The 17,618-nt window shown below is 30.2% G+C and overlaps 3 protein-coding genes across 5 annotated transcripts; all 3 read right to left on the bottom strand.

Annotated features, from left to right (window-relative positions):
- Positions 1-82: 82 nt before the first annotated feature.
- On the bottom strand, positions 83-2,330 carry LOC109818482 (RING/U-box superfamily protein). The gene is made up of 3 exons (XM_020383962.3): positions 1,624-2,330; positions 1,355-1,440; positions 83-587 (listed from the first exon to the last, which is right to left on the bottom strand). Exons 1-3 carry the CDS (start codon positions 1,852-1,854, stop codon positions 266-268), a joined length of 639 nt encoding a protein of 212 aa, XP_020239551.1. The 5' UTR covers positions 1,855-2,330; the 3' UTR covers positions 83-265.
- Positions 2,331-6,614: 4,284 nt separating this feature from the next.
- Positions 6,615-8,245, bottom strand: LOC109818474 (Translation elongation factor EF1B/ribosomal protein S6 family protein). Its single transcript, XM_020383953.3, has 2 exons — positions 7,776-8,245; positions 6,615-7,098 (listed from the first exon to the last, which is right to left on the bottom strand). Exons 1-2 carry the CDS (start codon positions 8,139-8,141, stop codon positions 6,859-6,861), a joined length of 606 nt encoding a protein of 201 aa, XP_020239542.1. The 5' UTR covers positions 8,142-8,245; the 3' UTR covers positions 6,615-6,858.
- Positions 8,246-8,399: 154 nt separating this feature from the next.
- On the bottom strand, positions 8,400-17,445 carry LOC109818477 (uncharacterized). Of its 3 annotated transcripts, none has more exons than XM_020383957.3 (13): positions 17,134-17,430; positions 16,782-16,980; positions 16,563-16,646; positions 16,154-16,228; positions 15,818-15,915; positions 15,028-15,277; positions 14,467-14,564; positions 13,841-14,084; positions 12,990-13,097; positions 12,005-12,067; positions 11,842-11,931; positions 11,652-11,704; positions 8,400-11,451 (listed from the first exon to the last, which is right to left on the bottom strand). In XM_020383957.3, the coding sequence occupies exons 1-13, from the start codon at positions 17,236-17,238 to the stop codon at positions 11,308-11,310; spliced, it is 1,611 nt and encodes a 536-aa protein (XP_020239546.2). In that variant the 5' UTR covers positions 17,239-17,430; the 3' UTR covers positions 8,400-11,307. The 3 variants fall into 3 exon arrangements, with proteins under 3 accessions (XP_020239546.2, XP_020239545.2, XP_082925206.1); XM_020383956.3 differs by having other exon boundaries at positions 11,652-11,707; positions 17,134-17,426; XM_083069080.1 differs by lacking the exon at positions 12,990-13,097 and having other exon boundaries at positions 11,652-11,707; positions 17,134-17,445.
- Positions 17,446-17,618: the final 173 nt, after the last annotated feature.

Raw genomic sequence — 17,618 nt, 5'->3', positions numbered from 1 at the left:
ATTTGTGGGGTACAAAAATTCCTTTCCAAATGTAAAAAGATTGTGTTTTTCATCCCACAAACTCACCGAATATATTCCAGTGTAGACAAAGAAAGGCCACATTTTATTTCATAAATTATTGTTTTTTTAAATACATAATTCACGCGATATCTTAAAACCGAAAAAAAAAATGATGTAACTTTTGCTGTTCAATTGGATATTCAGAACTCTAGATTCATGAGGGTCGATTGAATAGCTTACAGATGTTTCACTTCAAAAGGTATTATCATGATCTAATTAAGACACCACTCCCTTGAAAAATGGTGGTATTTGTGGAAGCACCAACTTCATCTTCTTGTTGATGAGGCAATGGCATGATGATGTGCGATGGAGAGCCTGAAACACCACCTTGCTGTGGTGGTTCTGATACAATAGGTGGTGTTAGATTAAGGAACTTTGTAGTGGGAATGATGGAATATCTACAAAGTGGACACGTGGAGTTTGATTGCAGCCAGTTACTTATGCAGTTTATGTGAAACACATGCTTGCAATAAGGGATCTGTAGCAGCTCTTCCTTTAGCTCAAATTCTCCCAGGCAAACACAACATCTTCATGAATTTAAAGTTACTAGGATATTAGCACAATCATCCCAAGTTTTGAAATATTGATGTTCAACATTACAAAACCAAATCAATATTAAAAGACAAGTTTGGATGTATGGAAAAATAATAATAATAATAATAATTCAGGGACCAGCATAAGAAATTAATCCAAGAGCCAACTTCAAAAGTGCAATCCAGCACTTGCCCACTAGAAATTCCCAAGAAAAGAAACCTATGTATATCTATCTTTGATTTTTTTTTTTAATATTTTTTATCATCCAGTTGGATTACACGTGCAGGAATTATATATATTTTTTCTTTTGTTTTATGACTCTATATTCCTGGTGAGTCAGCTTCAAGTGTGCAAGTTATGCATAAAAAAGGGCAATTCTTCATATATTCATTACACCTTTTACTTCCTTTTTCCATATCGCTTTTTATGAAAATAATGGATGTCATGAAAGGTTCTAAAGACTTTGGGAATCGAATATTCTTCTAAAAAAATTCAGCTTTTGAAGAACAACAATCATTTGACTATAATTTGGCAGAGGTGAGATTACAGTACAGCAAATTAACAATTTATGGTCCCAGGCACATACAGTAGATACGTTGTGTAACAGACGAGATTAAAGCACATATTAAGCAAAGTTCAAAAAGAGAGATGAAAAAGAAACCATCCACTACGCAACCAATTTCAAAGATAATACAAACAAAAAGACCAATCATATATAGGCATACAAAAGAAAAAAGAATAAAAAAAGAAAAAGGCTCACACTGAATCTCTTGTTCTTAAATCCTCATCAAACAAAATTCTTGGAAGTTTGTCCAGAAATTGCACTGTCAGATCCAAACGGCAAGGCTGTGATATTAACAATAACAACATAGAGGCTAATATTAGTTTTTGTTCAAATTTTGATAAATAATGGATGCATGTTGGTGCAGTGCAAAGAACAAAGAAGCCATCCATAGCATCTCAATCCCTCTAGTGTGTTGTGCAATATTTATGACTTCAAATTACAGATGAAGAAAATCAAAATCTTACTTGTGAAGGATAAAGATCAGTAGTTTGTGGATTAGTAGTTCTAGGAAGTACGTGGAGAGGTGGTGATGAGAGAGAGGAAGCCCTCCTTTTGAGGTAGAACAAGTAAAACAAAAGAACCAAAATGATGGAAAAGAGTATGGGAATTGAGAATATGAAGGCTTGGTAAAGCTTAAGCTGAAGTTCTTGTGGATAGAGATGTGGAGAGGGAATTGGAGTTTGTGGAACACCCATAGCTAGGGTTTTAACTTATGGTAGTAGTTTTGTCGCGTTTCTTGATATTGCAAAAAACTTCAGACAAATAAAGTTGATGCGGCCACAATTATGGTTATGAACACTCTAAAAACATTGACGATGCAGCTAAAATTGTGGTCACAAACCCTTTTTTACCACCTTGCCATCATCACTCGATCAGTTCTTTCCTAACATTCAAAGTCCTTCTTCCACTGCCATATATTCAATGCAGATACAAATGTATGGAACATATATTAATAGAGAATTGTTGAATAAGAATAAAAAGAGAGTTGAAAATGTTGAGAAGGGACCAGCAATAGCATTAGTTGAGCATGCACTACATGTGATGATATATTGATGGAATGGTGGTTTGCTATTCTAAGAGAATCGGATATTTTTGGCTTTCTATTTTTGGGGCAGAGAGACATCGAAAACAAATAAATGTCTTTGAATTGGTGAATAGGGAAAGGAAGATATGTACCAAAACATTTAAAATTGTCTACTTATATTGATTGATAAAGTAGCAATATATAATTATTATGTGTGAATTTAATGAAGGAGATAATGGCACTGGTACATATTCTGTGTTTACGAATGGTGGAACAGGCCCATGATCGATCCTCCACTACTAAGATATGGACCCCAACGCCAAGTAAACTGCTAATAACAGCATTCTTTCTGTGTCACTATCACCATGCTAGTGCTAAATTGCACGTTAATTTACCCGAGTGAGAAGGCAATCAAAAGTTTCAAGAATTAGAATATGTTGGTTTGAATATTATTAGTATTTCATTAGACCGCCCTGCTTGCTTCAAAGAGGAAAATCAAAAATCTTAATTATATGAATGTTGTAAAATGAATACTCAGGCACTATGCAGATTGTTTTTCCTCACGGTCACGGGATCATCAAATTAATTCACTTAACTCTTTTTGTGGCTTGTATCGATCTTTATGAGGATTTTTTTTTTTTTTGAAGTATGAAACTAAAAAATTAGGCTTAAGAAACATGCCCCTGCCAGTTCAATCAATCTAGCCCATTACTTAAATGTAGCTTTTTTTTAACCAGAGGGGAAATAGGAAAAAAAAAAAAGAAAAAAGGAAGAGAAATATACAGCAATGAAACTCTAAGAAAAGCAATTCTCATGCCATGGAATTGCATTTCTTTAAGTTTGATTGCTTTGTATTTCTCTTCCTCGTTCTTTCTCCTTTTTGTTTTTTTTTTTTGCTCTTGTTATTTAAAAAAAACTTTTTTAATGTGTTTTTATTAAAAAAATAATTATATTTTTAGTCTTTCAAATATAGGGTATGTATTTTCTTATTCTCTCAATTAAAATTTGTGTTTTTATTTCTCAAAACATAAAAAAATAAACATTATTTGGGTTTTCAAATTAATTTTTTCTTTATAATCTTTTAAAAAATACTATTTTAGTTACTAATATAATATCTAATAGTGACAAATTAATTGGTTAAAATAACATTATCTTAATAGTTTGATAATAATTAAACACAAATTTTGAATTTGAGATATCAAAAAATCATTTTTTAAAGAAAATTATAGGGACTAAAAATACAATTTTTAAAATTTAAAAAATATATATCTCAAATTTGAGAGACTAAAAACATACTTAACCCATAAAAATAATTAAAAATCTTTTAGAATAGAAAACAAATAAATAACTTGTGTAAGTAATAAGTTTTAAAATTACAGGATATTAAACTCATGTAACTAATGAATAGGGTGAGGAGAATATGAAGGGTACGTTTTCTTTGTGACTATCTAATACGTACGAAAGTTGTCCCAATTCTGGTAACAAGGGTCTCCTTTGGTGATAAAGATAATTGATAAGTGAGCGTCGTCTCTAAAAAAATTAGTGAATCTTATTCAATAAAATTTGGTGCAAATAGAGTATGAGAATGAGAATGGTCTTCTTCCTAAGATGTATTCAAAGGAAAAAAAAAATTTCAACAACTTGATATTATGTAGTACGAAAAGATTTTATATGATAAAAATAATTATAGCGAATGAATTATTCATTATTAAGAAGAAAAAAAACATTTTGTGGCTTTCTATATTTTTTAAAAAGAAAAAATAACAAAGGTTAAATAGACTAGTTTATATACTGGAAGATGTGAATGGAATTGAAGTTAGAAGGATAAAATAGGACAAAAAAGAAATTGTTTATGCCAAAATCTTATATCTTCTTTATCTATAGTTATAAATTTTAGAAATGTTTATTTATTTTTAATATTAACCGATATATGTAGTACATAGAATGATAAAATTTTAAAATTAAATAAGTCTATTTAAGAAATGTTTAGATAAATTTCTTTAAAAATATTTTTAAGAGAAAAATATAAGAACGAAAAATGAAATATATTTTTTTTTCAATTTTCATAAGTTAAAAAAAGAATTTTGAAGAAGTTAATAAGATTTTTTTTTTCAAAATAGTTTATGCATAAATTAATTTTAAATTATAAAAAAATTCATTACATTTTTTTTATTTATTTTACTCTAGTAAATTGCTTTTAACGTACCATATTGGAGAACCCAATTTGGAGCTTGGTTTTGGCTTAGAGACCTACCTCATCCTAAGTAAAAGTATATATAATACATTTTGATCCTAAGGGATGGAGGGAGACCTATGACTATGACACTATGTGCACTGTTGTTGGTGGAACGGTGATTACTTAGAAATTAAACTCTTTTTCTATGAGTGGCTTTAGGATCAGATCTCAATCTGAACACTATACCAGATTCTCTCTTGTTTCAGTGGGTGCAAGTAAGGAATGATATATATAAATTATCAAAACAAAGTGCAGCCACTTATGTTGCTCATGCATGTAAACCCCGGAAGTAGCAGCTTAGATATTTGTACGGAACAGATAAAATCTGGAGTGGAAATTCATATCATCAGTTTAAAAGAAAATAATGTCTGGTTGGCGGATGATTCACAAGAATTTCTCACTTCACTCTCCATGATATTTCAAATGAGTAACGTGCAAAAAAATCATGATCCATTTGACAGAAATTCTTCTCACATCACATGTACTTGTTTTCCTAGTTAACAGCATAATTGCGGAATAGAGATTACACGTTTGTTGGCGTTTAGTTCAACATGCGCGTGATAATGCATAATGATAGTACCTAATTAATAAAACTTGATGGCGTGGGGAACCAAACTGCACAGTCTTCACTATTCTTCCATTTTTCATTACAAACACTGATACAGTAGAGTCACACGTTCAACTGTGATATTTGTTTGTCGACTTACATATTTTTTAAAAATAAAAGCTCAAGTTTATTTTATTTTATTTTATTTTATTGTGAAATCTCGCATTTTCTTTGATATTATTAAATTTATCTTTTGATATACTGTACAAAATTACTTGAAATCCCCCCTCTCCACTTTTTACTAGAGTAGTTCCAAGTAAAAATTAGACTTAATTGTCTATTTAATTTCTTTACCACAATAATCTATAATTTAAATTTGTTCAATTTTTTTTTTTTTGTAATGAACTAATGATTAACTCTTTCAATATTTTTAATTAGCTTAAATATGTCTCAAATTTATGCAAATATTGTTTTTGTCTCATTTAAATTACATTTTTTTGTTGCTATTCTTAGGTTACTAACATTTTTCAGTCCTTATTATTAATTCTAATTGTTGATATTACCAATAAAATAAAAAAATATTAATTAATATAATTAAGTTAATAAAAAATACTTTAAATTAAGATAATTAAAATATTTTTAGGCACATATTTAATTAAGTGATGTATATAAATAATGTAATAACATATAATTTACTTCTTCAATTTATTTTTAAATTTTAATATACTATGAACAATGATTTTTAATTTTTCATATCTTTTAATATTATTTTTACATCTCAATTCACTAATTTACTTTTAATGATGTTTTTTTTTAATATATCACTTTTAATATATATGGAATAAAATATATTTTAACTAATAAAAAAAGACTAAATAGTATATTTATTAATAGTATAAAATATATTCACTTTGCCATTATAAACAATCATGTAGTAATTTTACTAAGTCTTACAATAATTATATTAAAAACTATATCAACGATGTTTTTTTAATTAATTGAAACAATAAAATTGTAAATGGTTTTATATTGATAGTACATAAAAATAATACCCTAAAATGTTTAAAGTATGTAACTTATATATAATAATGTTAACTTTTAATCTAAATGAAATAAAATTATCCATCAATTTTATTTTATTTTTTGGTTTGATGAACATATTCGTATTTTGTTAAATATTATACATGTTTTGGTAAAACAAATATTACATATTTTGGTAACACTTTCTTCTGTTTTATTTTATTTTTTAAAAGATATTCAATTAAATAAACTCCTAGATCTAAAAATATATTATGTTAAATAATAGTTTGATACACATCCGTATCAGGAGGAACTAGCGTCCAACTCTAGAACAGAGGATAAACTCAATAACTTAAAAATTAAGAAGTCCTTAAATTAAAAAATATATATATATATTATTGAATTCATGTTTTTTGTAAATTTTGTAATTGAGTTTGAAGTTAATAAAACCATCCTATACTGATATATTTTTTATTTATGATTTTAAGTCTCTGCAATAACTCTAGGGACTCGATTACAAGTTTTTCTTTTTTAAATTTACAAATTTAATTAAAATTTCTAAAAACCTGCTGATATATTAAACCATAAAAAAAAATTCACAGTTCGATATAAATAAGTGGACTAGTGATACGAAAAATTTACAACTTAATTGCTGCAAGTGGTATGAAAAATATGTAATGTTAGCAACTGCACAGAGCATGGTAACTCTGAAGATTAAGTGATAGCACCTACAACTCTCTTTTAATAAAAATCAAACATGTAGCAGAAATACTCGAATCCAAATGAAAACGGGGAAAAATAAATGATAATAAATACAACATTACTTTTTATACGCATCTCCTTCAAGAAGCTACTCAAGACCTGAAAACAAACTAATATCTCCTCTTTCTAATTTTGAAACTCATTGATCGGATAACATTATCATCCGCTAACAGTGTCTCCTCGAGAGGGGTTACGGATTCAGGCTTGGTGAAGTAGGTAAACAGGAGGTAGATGCCATCCAAATAGGTGTTGGTCTCCCCTGCTTTGTTTTTCTTCCTAATGCTATATGCTAGTGGAATAACCCCTCTATTAAAAACCTCTACATACATGCCACCTCCAGCAACAAGAAGCTGCAAGAAAGAAAAACATAGGAATAGTGTAAAAAACCTAGTTCACTCAACTCAATAATAACACCCTAAATTCATCAGCACTTCAGCCTATGTAGCAGTTTAAGCCCAACCTTAACTATTATTACTCCAATTGCAATGAGACTGTCACCTATAATATAACCCAAATAACACACATACATATAACCCACATACTTGTCAAGCTTCAACCGCATCAATGAATATTAGTTTATTAGTTTAGTTTTCATTTTATCCTATCAACCAACTAAAAATCATCAAAATTATCTGACTTATAAAGTAGTTATTATAAAAATCAACAAGTGATTAAATAACAGTCCATTACCTTAGAGTACATTCTAATTTAATTACTATTATTCAGATTAAGCCACACTTCAGAGCCTCCCCATACATATAAAGCGCCAGAAACAACAACAGTCGTCAGTCCACAAACATATCCATAAAAAAACATTTAAAATGAACGAATTCAAGGACTGATTCTCTGAAAATTGATCAGCAGATACATAGAAAATGTTGCGGTCTGTGCCCCCGATGAGAAGACATAAAATTCAGCACAATCATACTCAATTATAAACAGAAACAGAATCGCGGTACCAACAGAACAAAAACAAATTGTGGACATAGCTAGTGTATGAAAAAAGTAAAGGGTGATAAAAATTGACCTCCTCGTACTTCTGGGTGAGTGCTAGTCGCTCATCCTCGGACATGTCGGGCCTCAGAACCATCATAGTTTCGTACTGTCTGAGACCCGGTGGACATTGAGGTTCCTCCTTTTCCTCGACGGCCGTGAAACCGGTTCCGGGAGAATTGGGGTCGTCTTCGGAACCGAAACCCCCTTCGAAGAATGAATCGGAGAAGTCAAGGGTTTGGACTCTGATGGAAAACCCAGAGTCGTTTCTCTTTGGGTAAAAGAGGGACCTTGTTTCGGGAAACACAGGTTTGGGGCAGCGAAAGAATGCGGAGGAAGAATGCGGAATGTTGAGGGAAGAAGATGAGAGAGGAACTGAAGTGAGTGAAGACGATGTCATTGCTTCGCCCTTCTGCTACGATAAAGGGCTGAAAGTGAAGAGGTTGTATCCTATCCTATCACTCAAATGCAGATAAGGGAAATTCAGCGCAATTTAGAATTTTCCGCAACATACTAGTATATGTTTTAAGAAATAATACTTCTTTTAAAGCTTTATCATAAACTTAAAAAAAAAGTACTTAACACAGAATGCAATCGATTTTGTTTATTAAGTACATAAATCTTATTGGCTTGTCTGTGAAATACATAAAACTAATCCTTCCCAGTGAAATGTACTATGTTTTATTGTAAATTTTATAATTAAAATTAATTTAAATACAAGTTTTAATTATATTTACAATACGTTTCGAACAAAAACATCATTGATGATAGTAGAGGGGTGAAAAAAAATTAGCACTTTTACCTTTAAAAAGTGAAATGATAAAATGTGAAACTCATGTCTAAATGTAACTCTTAGAATTCGGTGAGAATAGGTGGTAAAAGGGTGATTTACAACTAAATGACTTAATTGTCTTTATTTTTATGCTCTTTTATTTTATTGAAGATATTTTTCCATTTTACATATAATTTTTTGTTTCTTTTATATAAAATCATATTTACATAAAATATTTCAAAACATATTAACTAGGTTTTTCATTTTCTCTTCTTTGAAAATTGGCCAATTTATATTAAAAATGAAAAAGGTTTTGCCCAAAGTTAAAAACAAAAATTAATCAACAATAATTAGACGCTGCCAGGACACGACATTGTTGTGTGTTTTGGAAAGTATAAACCAACGTTTGGTGCCTCAAACACATTGAGAATGTAGATCAACTAACATAATATTGTTCTTATTTAATTACCGATTTAAGGTTCAATTCTGAGTAAGTAATTTCATTAAATATTGAGAAGGAAAATTCTATCGCTCACTGATTCTACCCGACTCAATAATTTCTTTATCACAAAAGATATATGATTTCTATCAAAATAAATAAATAAATAAACGTTTCGATTTGGTCCAATCAAGAATAGGCCCAATAAGGGCTTGAGAGCAATTAGGATGCGTTCTACCACAAACAATTAACCAATCTCCTTAAAAAATTCAACACGCCGTAATTTAACATGTATTTGAGAAAAAAGAACTGAAGGAAAAAGAAAATAATATGTGCATAGAAAAATAGAGTAGAAATAAAAAATTGTTTGATAAAAAAATAGATAAAAAATAAAATTAGAAGTTTATTTTTATTAATAATTTTATTTATAACTAATAAATAAAAATTATTTTCATTATATATATATTTATATATTATGACCCCTCCCTTCTTTGTTTTTATAAAAACTAAATTTCCCTAGTTTTAGTGGAGAAATTGTGTACCATGGGATCCACATAAAAATACTTAAACTTCCCCCCTCTTTCATCATACCAAACACACCCTATTTTTTTTAAACTAAATACATCCTATTTTTTAATATCTCTCTACTCCATACTTTCCTTCTCTTCTTATTCACTTCCCCTTTCCAAACACACCCTTGAATGATATTCTTAAATAGATCCCATGTATACATACCTTTTATTTTTATCTTTTTTAACTTAAGAATCTCGTGAACACATTATCTCTCAAACTTGGCACTACCAAAAAGGTTATTAAATAGATTAATTTATTTATTAAGTTATAATAATTTAATTTATAAAAATTAATAGATTTAAAAAACGAATAAGATAAAATGAGATATGCAACTAAAAATAAAATGAATGACACAGAACTGAGAGAACGTGAAAGGAGAAAAAAAATTTGATGGAAAACAAATAAGTGAAATTCTTGAAGTTTGATCTGTAAAACAAATCATGTCGGTCATATTTATATTTATATAAACATGTAAATTTAAAAGCCATACTGTTACGGAGTAAATTTTAACGCTCCAATTTTAGCATTATCTTTTAATTTAAAACATCATTTTTACGATGAAGTTAAATTATAATAATATAAAAAGATGAAGGACTTTTACAATTTTTTTAATTTAATGATCTAATTAAAAATTTCTAAAAAAATTAGAGGCCAAATGAAGTATTAAATCTCTTCTCTTTTTTTTTACACTTCACTCAAGTTCTTTGTTGATCATCTAATTATTTACAATTTTTTTTTAAATTGACACTGATATTCAAACCGAAAAATTTATACATATTATTTGATTCTACTACTAAATCGATACTAGTAATTAAATTATTTAATTGTAAATAGTTGGTTTTTATTTATTTTAATTATAAAAATCATATTTATAACTGACATACTGGCCCCACATTTTGATATGTACCTTCTACACAAGCACCCGGTCCTTATTTAGGATCCAACAATGTCACATCTCAGATAGATACTGCTTAATGGAGAAAATTCGAATTTAGAACGCGTTGCGGATGCAACATCAATCAATAAAACTATCAGATCGCTGCTCTGACCTATTTAGCCTTTCTTTCTTAACAGTTGAAAACTCGAAATATAATAACGAACATTAATTTGTTTTTATAATAAATAAGGTTTAAAACAATTAGCATTATAATTTTGAAGAATTCTACATTACAAGATAAAACCTACGAAAATATCACTCATTTTTCAAATTCATGAATTTCTCGCTACCATTTCATTTTCAAGTAAATTCCTTTTTAGTTAACAAATCGTAAGCATTAGACATTTTAATCCCTAACATTACAAAACAATCATTTTAATCTCAACTTTGAATAATAAAACATTTAGTCATTTTCTACTTTTTTTTTGCCTTTTTTTTGTACTCTACTTCAATTTGGTGGATATGAATAGAATTAGTTATCTATTTAAGTAATAAAATATTTTTTTTTATTAATTTCATTCTCCATTTAAACATCCGATCATAACAGAAAGCTTGTAGAAAATAACGACGGGTAACATTCATCGCCTAAGGACCTAAACAAATAGTGTTTGTATGCTAGATGCTACCCTCCACGAAACAACAAACAACAAATGCACTCATTATTTCATGTCAGGTAGGCAGGTAATACTTTTTTCTTCATTTCAATTTTTAAATGATTATTATGCAAGTTATATGCCAAATTACCGGAAGGTGGCAAAAATAGTATAGAAAATGTCTAGGACGGCGACTTCCCAGAAGAAGAAATGAGGAAAAAAAAGAAGCATGCGTTTAAGATACATTACCTGTTAAAATCCAAGGTCAAAGCTTGGTAACGTTTCCCTTTTACCTGAAAACTCTTCGCCACATTCCCCTTCATTGGTTATGAGGCAAGACTGAGAGCCAACATCTGTCTCTCTTATATTTGTCTGGGCATCCTTCTTAGAGAGGGACTACATACACAATTTAAAAACCAAACACAAAATTTGAGATAGCTGAACACTCAACTACATGAACATTAACGCCTCAAACATAAATGAACACTCTGCATGCTATCTGCAAGTAATATCTACTTACATGATATCTAATCATCAAAAGACCCATATGAAATATAATGTCACTTTCAGAAAATGCAAACTAAGAGAGACTATACCTGGTGGGACATGTTAACATTCTCGGTAAATTGGAAGCTACCACCACTACATGCTGCTATAGAACCCATTTCAAGCAGAGTCAACCAAGAATTACTAATATCTCAATATCAACAGTCAAAATTCTAAGAAAATATGTAGGAAAATCACAATTGAATGTGCTAGAAATCCAATAATTCCATCTTGACTTACATGCCGAAGACACAATATCAGGGGATTTCACAGTCTCAGTTGATTGCCTGTCCCCAGTACTTTGACGAGACCCATTGAGCGATCGGCCTCCTATAGAAATCCCATATAATAACGTCATCAGGCCATAAGGGACCTCTATATCTACTTAAGTTATATGTCTAACCTGTTACATAACTCTCCTGAGACTTCGGGTTAGGATTTTGTAAAATGGACAATATTTGATTGGCTGCCAAATACCAGAAGTCAGTTGCATGTAGAAATAATGTACTAATATATTATGAGCAGCAAACCCACGAGACATCATAGGCTATGTCATAGTGATCCATGACTACTATGAAGCATTAACTTTGACAGACACCTAACACAACACGCACACAAACACACATTGAGGCACGGCTAATATCCAAAAAGTAGGATAGGGAGACACAGCATGTATATATAAGTTTTACAATTTTTTATCTGATAATGATTCTTAGAAAACTGAACCATATCTCTTAAAAGTGAAAACCTCGAGTAATCCTTATGAAAATAAGTCTAAGATAAATAAAAAAAACTGTTACAAGCCTTGCAATATTTATAAATAGGTTGACTTTTTAACTTTATTTTTTTTATAATAAGAGTATTAGATAAGTGTTTAACTAAGTGTAGGAGTCAATTCACTTTCTTAATTTATGTTTAAGTCGTGTCAGAAAAGTGTTAAAAATTATGTCAGTATCCAAAGCAAAATAAAAATAATTTTTAATTGTGATATGATATATCATGACATGTTTGACAAATGTTTTGGCAAAAACGTGCCGGATATGTCAACCCAACATTGTGTACATATGTTGGTGCTTTATAGCATGATGTGTCTCTTGTTGCATAATGAACAGCCCTATCCAACTTTAGGTTTACTCCGTATCAAGAGGACTTTGTTATTTAAATTTAGAGATGCCGACGCAAGTATATGATGATGGATATCCATCAATTACATTTGAACATAATTGTTTGAATTAGAAATCACAAATCAACTTGATCCTAATGTAATGTACCCAAAACACGTGATCTTAATGTAGGATATTCATATTCATAATTTCATACTTATGAAGAAAAACATTAATTCACAGGAAGACGAGAGTTAAGACAGCGGGCAATTAATAAGTACGAACCATCACGTAAAGGCTTGATTGATGGGGTTATCCCGATTGATTTTATCTCTTCTAGCTTGGTAATCAGAAAGTTCAATCCTGAATCACAAAGCTCACTCGGAGGTTTTCCTGCATGGTATAACCATAAACATTTGAGGGGAAAAATCGAAACTTGTCGACAGCTAATTCCATATATACTTCCTGCTTCCTAGGAGTCAGTTTAAGGGTTTTTGTCGTGATTTATTGTCAATTATTTCAAGATTCCTAGCTTCCTTTTGTCTCCTACAACTTTACTGATTTTAAGGTTTGTAATGTTTACCCCTTTATATTGGCGTTTGGAAGAACTTCTATGGGGAGCATATTTGAGTTTTATGAACATAGCTTATGACTCCCATAAGCTCTTTCCAATCTTATTTCAATGAGCTACTTGGTCCTAAAATAAGCTCATTTTAGTTTATTTATTCCAGTAAGTTTATTGTCAAAATTATGGAATAAGTCTTTATATGATAAGAACTTACTAAATCCTATGCACTTAATTAAGTTGTTTATCTAAAGGGTATATATATATAATATTCTTTTTGGCTTTCGAATCATTATTACTCAATATTTATTTTTTACAACCAATTTGAGATAAATGAATGTCATTAATCCATAAATAATAAAATTGGACATAAGCTTAAAAGGCAAAAACAAACTAATTGAGAAAAAGAAGTATACAATGGACAAGATATTCTAACTTCATGAGATCAAGGGGTTACAAAACAAGGGATAATAATACATTTAAATTCAGAGGACATGCATAGAACTAAATAGTAATATGACTACACAACTAAAAAGAAAAAGGAAACTTTTGAATTAGTCCGGGTACTAACCTTTAGCAAAAGATGGATTGACCTTGTGACAGTCATTTTGTCCATGTCCTAGTTGTCTCCTCTCAACAACATTATTATTAGTCCCTCCTTCATTTAACTTAGTTGGAGAGTGATGACTTCCTTTAGGTTCTCCTACTTCAACCAAATGTCCATCAAAATATATTGATTCACCTGCCCTTATAACTTCATCTTTCTTTAAGAACCTGCGTTCTAAAGGGCTTCTACTCAAATCACACAGAACAGCCTGAAAAAATAACATTAAAGAAAGCATAATTAATAATTTAACCCTGTCACACTCACACATACACACATAAATTTAGGGTGTTTAAGTAAACAACTAAGCTAATCACTTATTTGATAAGCTTTTATCACATCAACATGAAAACTTATTCATAAATTAAACCATTAAACTTACTGAAATAAATTAATACAAGCACATATGAGTCATAAGTCATTTTCATAAGCTCAAATAAATTCTAGAAACTCATCCAAGGATTCAGTTTAAAGTAAAAAGAAATTGAAAACAAACTAGTGAAAGATAAAAAGGGGCATATAGATATACAGACAGGACGGATTGAAAAGGTAAAAGATAAAATTATAGCATGTGTGAAAAAACAAAAATTAACCTGCTTCCCAAAAGATCCACAAAGTTCAATTTGTAAAAAGCCTTCGTGATACTTCTTGGATTTTTGAGTTAATTGTGTGGTGTATAGGACCTTCCATTCTAAATTGAAAGAAAGGAAAGAGATATAAGTGAACAATAAATGAAGATAATCAAACCAGAAAACAAATGCAACCTCTGACATGATAAACTTTGTATTCTAAATCCACTATATTAGATTAACACAGTCGACTAAATAAAATAGCTAAATTCATCATTGTGATTTGTAAATAATTGTCAACTCATTGGAGCAAATTATGTGAACCACTAGCATGCAGAGACTCCCTCTTTTTCTTTTACCCTTTCTTCCTCCAATTTAAAAACAGGTATAATAACATAATTTAGCAATAAGAGAGACAGCTATATCATATGTAAGAATTCATTGGAAATGTATAACAGTATAAGGAAAATGATATCTATAAGCATCTTTAAAAATTTAAAAAAAAAAAAAAAAGGAAGAACTGATGCAAAAAAAACAACTGGCCATATATTACAAATTTTCATATCACGATAATTATCTGCTTACCACTTTTTTCAACAATTACATGGGTCTCATTTTCAAGAGTTTTCTGTCTGTTCAGCTTCATTCTCTTAACATTAGTATACCTGTCTCCCTGAACATTAGAATCTGGTGTACAACTTCCTTGATCCTCAGTTTGCTCATCAATGTCAATCAAATATGAATCGAATGAAATTGATTCACCAGGTTTTATTACATCATCTTTCTTAAGGAATCTACTATCTAAGAGTTTCCTGTTTGTATCAAACAGCATAACCTGAAATATACACACAAAATGAGCATTCATAGGAAATTAGGAAGTTTGGAACAATTTTTACACCAGTACAAGGTTTATACTTTATATTATAGGCACAATCAATCAAAAGTTCAAGATACATTAAAATAATAATAAAGCCTATAGTCAAGATTGTGTTTAAATTATTTTCAAATTATCTTGAGTTTTTGATTAGTTGTGCCTTTTGCCTGTAGAAACCATGCTCATTCGAGAATTGCTGCATTCATTGTGTCCTCCTTCATTGAATCCTGACTACAACTAATATGTGACTACTCATAGGGAGATTTAAGGTGTACTTGGATTAGCTCAGTTTTGTTCAAAACAGCTTGAAATCAAAATCTTATTGATGAGCTTAATTGGGTGTGGGCTGGGGGAGAATAATTGCTAGAAATCACATAATCAGAAGGATAACAAATAAAATGGGTTAAAAAGTGTATTTATTAAAATGATCTCACCAATCATACCTAGAAATCAGAACATATATTGACTTTTTGATAAAGGAAATATACGTCTGAAACTCACCTGAGCTCCGCTGAATCCACGAAGAACTAGTCGTAAAAAACCATCATGGTACTTCTTTGCCTTCTGAGTCACTTGTGTGGTGTATAGAACATGCCACTCTAATAGCAAATAGAAAAATTTAGGATAGTTAGAAGATAGGAAAATGGAAGTTGCTTAGACAATATCATAAAGTCCTGACATTAACTGTCAGTTTCATTAAGCATCTTGACTTTGAATATAAGACAGTGACAAGGCAGAATTTACGCTGCATTCCCATTATTTGCACTAAATAAAAGAGGAAGTAAAGCAGAGAGAGCCCAGCATGGAAATTAAAATTTATCTGGATGACACACTAACCTTTGGTACTAGGTTCTGGATTTTCCTGACTGATCTTTGGCGATCCATACTTGAGAAGTTCTCTCTTCTTAAATTCTGCAATTTTTACAACTATCATACATATACAGCTAAATTGTACAGCAAATCATACAAGTAACTGCAGTTAATAAATTATCACCATTACTTGTTGCACTCTAGATCAATGGCACAGCATTAAATAAGTAATGGCACACACAATGGGACTTGATAATTATAGGAATAGTGACTCTAAGCCTCTACAAGTCACTTACAATTTAGAAGCCAAACCGCAACAGGTTGAACTTTCAAATAGTTGAAAAGGTCAAAACTCAAAAGGATACTCTCAGAGCATAAACATACTTTCACAAAATTTAAGAAGTTGAATCCTGAAAATAATGATGCGTCTGTCTACCTCTGATAATTTTTTGTGATGGACTGAGAGGTCTCCGCACACATGCAACATTCTCCTTCTCATTCACTTTGGAATATTTTGCATCTTCTCATAAACCAGAAAGACATAAGCAGCAAATAATGATTAAGAACTTCAAATGCCTAAATTTAAAGAAAAAATAATGTATATTTCAAATCCTCAATATATAAACTTAAAGAGAGGCTTTCAGAGAATTCAAACCAGAAGGAGTCCTGAATCTCGATTGATTCTTGTGTTTCCTATCATCATTGAAATCAGATTCAGGCTTGTTGTCTCCCTCGGGATCACCGATGTCAACAAGGTAACCGTTGAAAACCAATGTCTCACCAGATGTCACAGTTTCGTCACTCTTTAAGAGCCTACACTCCAAGAGTTTTTCGCACTCATCATACAGCAATACCTGATAATGATTGAGAAAATAAATGAGATATTCTGTCCGAAATCGATTTCCATATGCGCACTTGATGAGAATTTGTGATTGAGCAATTTCCAATTCTAGCGAACTAATTTTGAAAATTTTCGGTAATTTACGGTGAAAGGCTTGATAGAATACCTTGCTGGTGGAAACGTGGAGGTTTAGGAATCCATCTTGGTAGACCTTGCGTTTCTGTTTGATGTGCTTTGTGTAGGTCACCGTCCATCGTTTCGAGTCCCCCATTCACACAATTGGAAACTGAGTACAGATGCGAGAGGAAAATAACGAGTGTTCTTCACTCTTCCTAACCTATTGAATCCTTCATCTTCAAAATTTGCAAGGTGAGAGAGCGCGGGAAGAGAGAGGATCAACCTGAACCGACTAATTTACAACTAGTATTTTTAGCGTGTAGAATATATATTAAATGTTTATTATATATAATTAAATTATAAATTATATATATAAATAAATTTTGTATTTAAATAAATAAATTATATTTAAAATTTGAATAAACATATATTTTTAAATATATAAATTATATTTAAATTTATGATAAATAATTTATATAATAAAAATAATAATTTTTATTTTAAAATTTTATTTTTAAAATATTAAAATTTAAT

Source organism: Cajanus cajan, chromosome 2, assembly GCF_000230855.2.
Source record: "Cajanus cajan strain Asha chromosome 2, NIPB_CcT2T_4, whole genome shotgun sequence".
Classification (NCBI taxonomy): Eukaryota; Viridiplantae; Streptophyta; class Magnoliopsida; order Fabales; family Fabaceae; genus Cajanus; species Cajanus cajan.
This window is presented reverse-complemented; position numbering and strand designations above follow the sequence as displayed.

What these genes read in the sequence shown, in the direction of transcription:
- LOC109818482 (XM_020383962.3), bottom strand. Translation starts at nt 1,854, where the DNA reads ATGGGTGTTCCACAAACTCCAATTCCCTCTCCACATCTCTATCCACAA. An exon ending in CTGATCTTTATCCTTCACAA is followed by an intron (nt 1,441 to 1,623) that starts GTAAGATTTTGA and finishes TTAATATCACAG; the next exon opens with CCTTGCCGTTTGGATCTGAC. An exon ending in TTAAGAACAAGAGATTCAGT is followed by an intron (nt 588 to 1,354) that starts GTGAGCCTTTTT and finishes AAATTCATGAAG; the next exon opens with ATGTTGTGTTTGCCTGGGAG.
- LOC109818474 (XM_020383953.3), bottom strand. Translation starts at nt 8,141, where the DNA reads ATGACATCGTCTTCACTCACTTCAGTTCCTCTCTCATCTTCTTCCCTC. An exon ending in TCACCCAGAAGTACGAGGAG is followed by an intron (nt 7,099 to 7,775) that starts GTCAATTTTTAT and finishes TCTTTCTTGCAG; the next exon opens with CTTCTTGTTGCTGGAGGTGG.
- LOC109818477 (XM_020383956.3), bottom strand. Translation starts at nt 17,238, where the DNA reads ATGGGGGACTCGAAACGATGGACGGTGACCTACACAAAGCACATCAAA. An exon ending in ATCACAAAAAATTATCAGAG is followed by an intron (nt 16,229 to 16,562) that starts GTAGACAGACGC and finishes TAAAAATTGCAG; the next exon opens with AATTTAAGAAGAGAGAACTT. An exon ending in GTGGATTCAGCGGAGCTCAG is followed by an intron (nt 15,278 to 15,817) that starts GTGAGTTTCAGA and finishes TGTATATTTCAG; the next exon opens with GTTATGCTGTTTGATACAAA.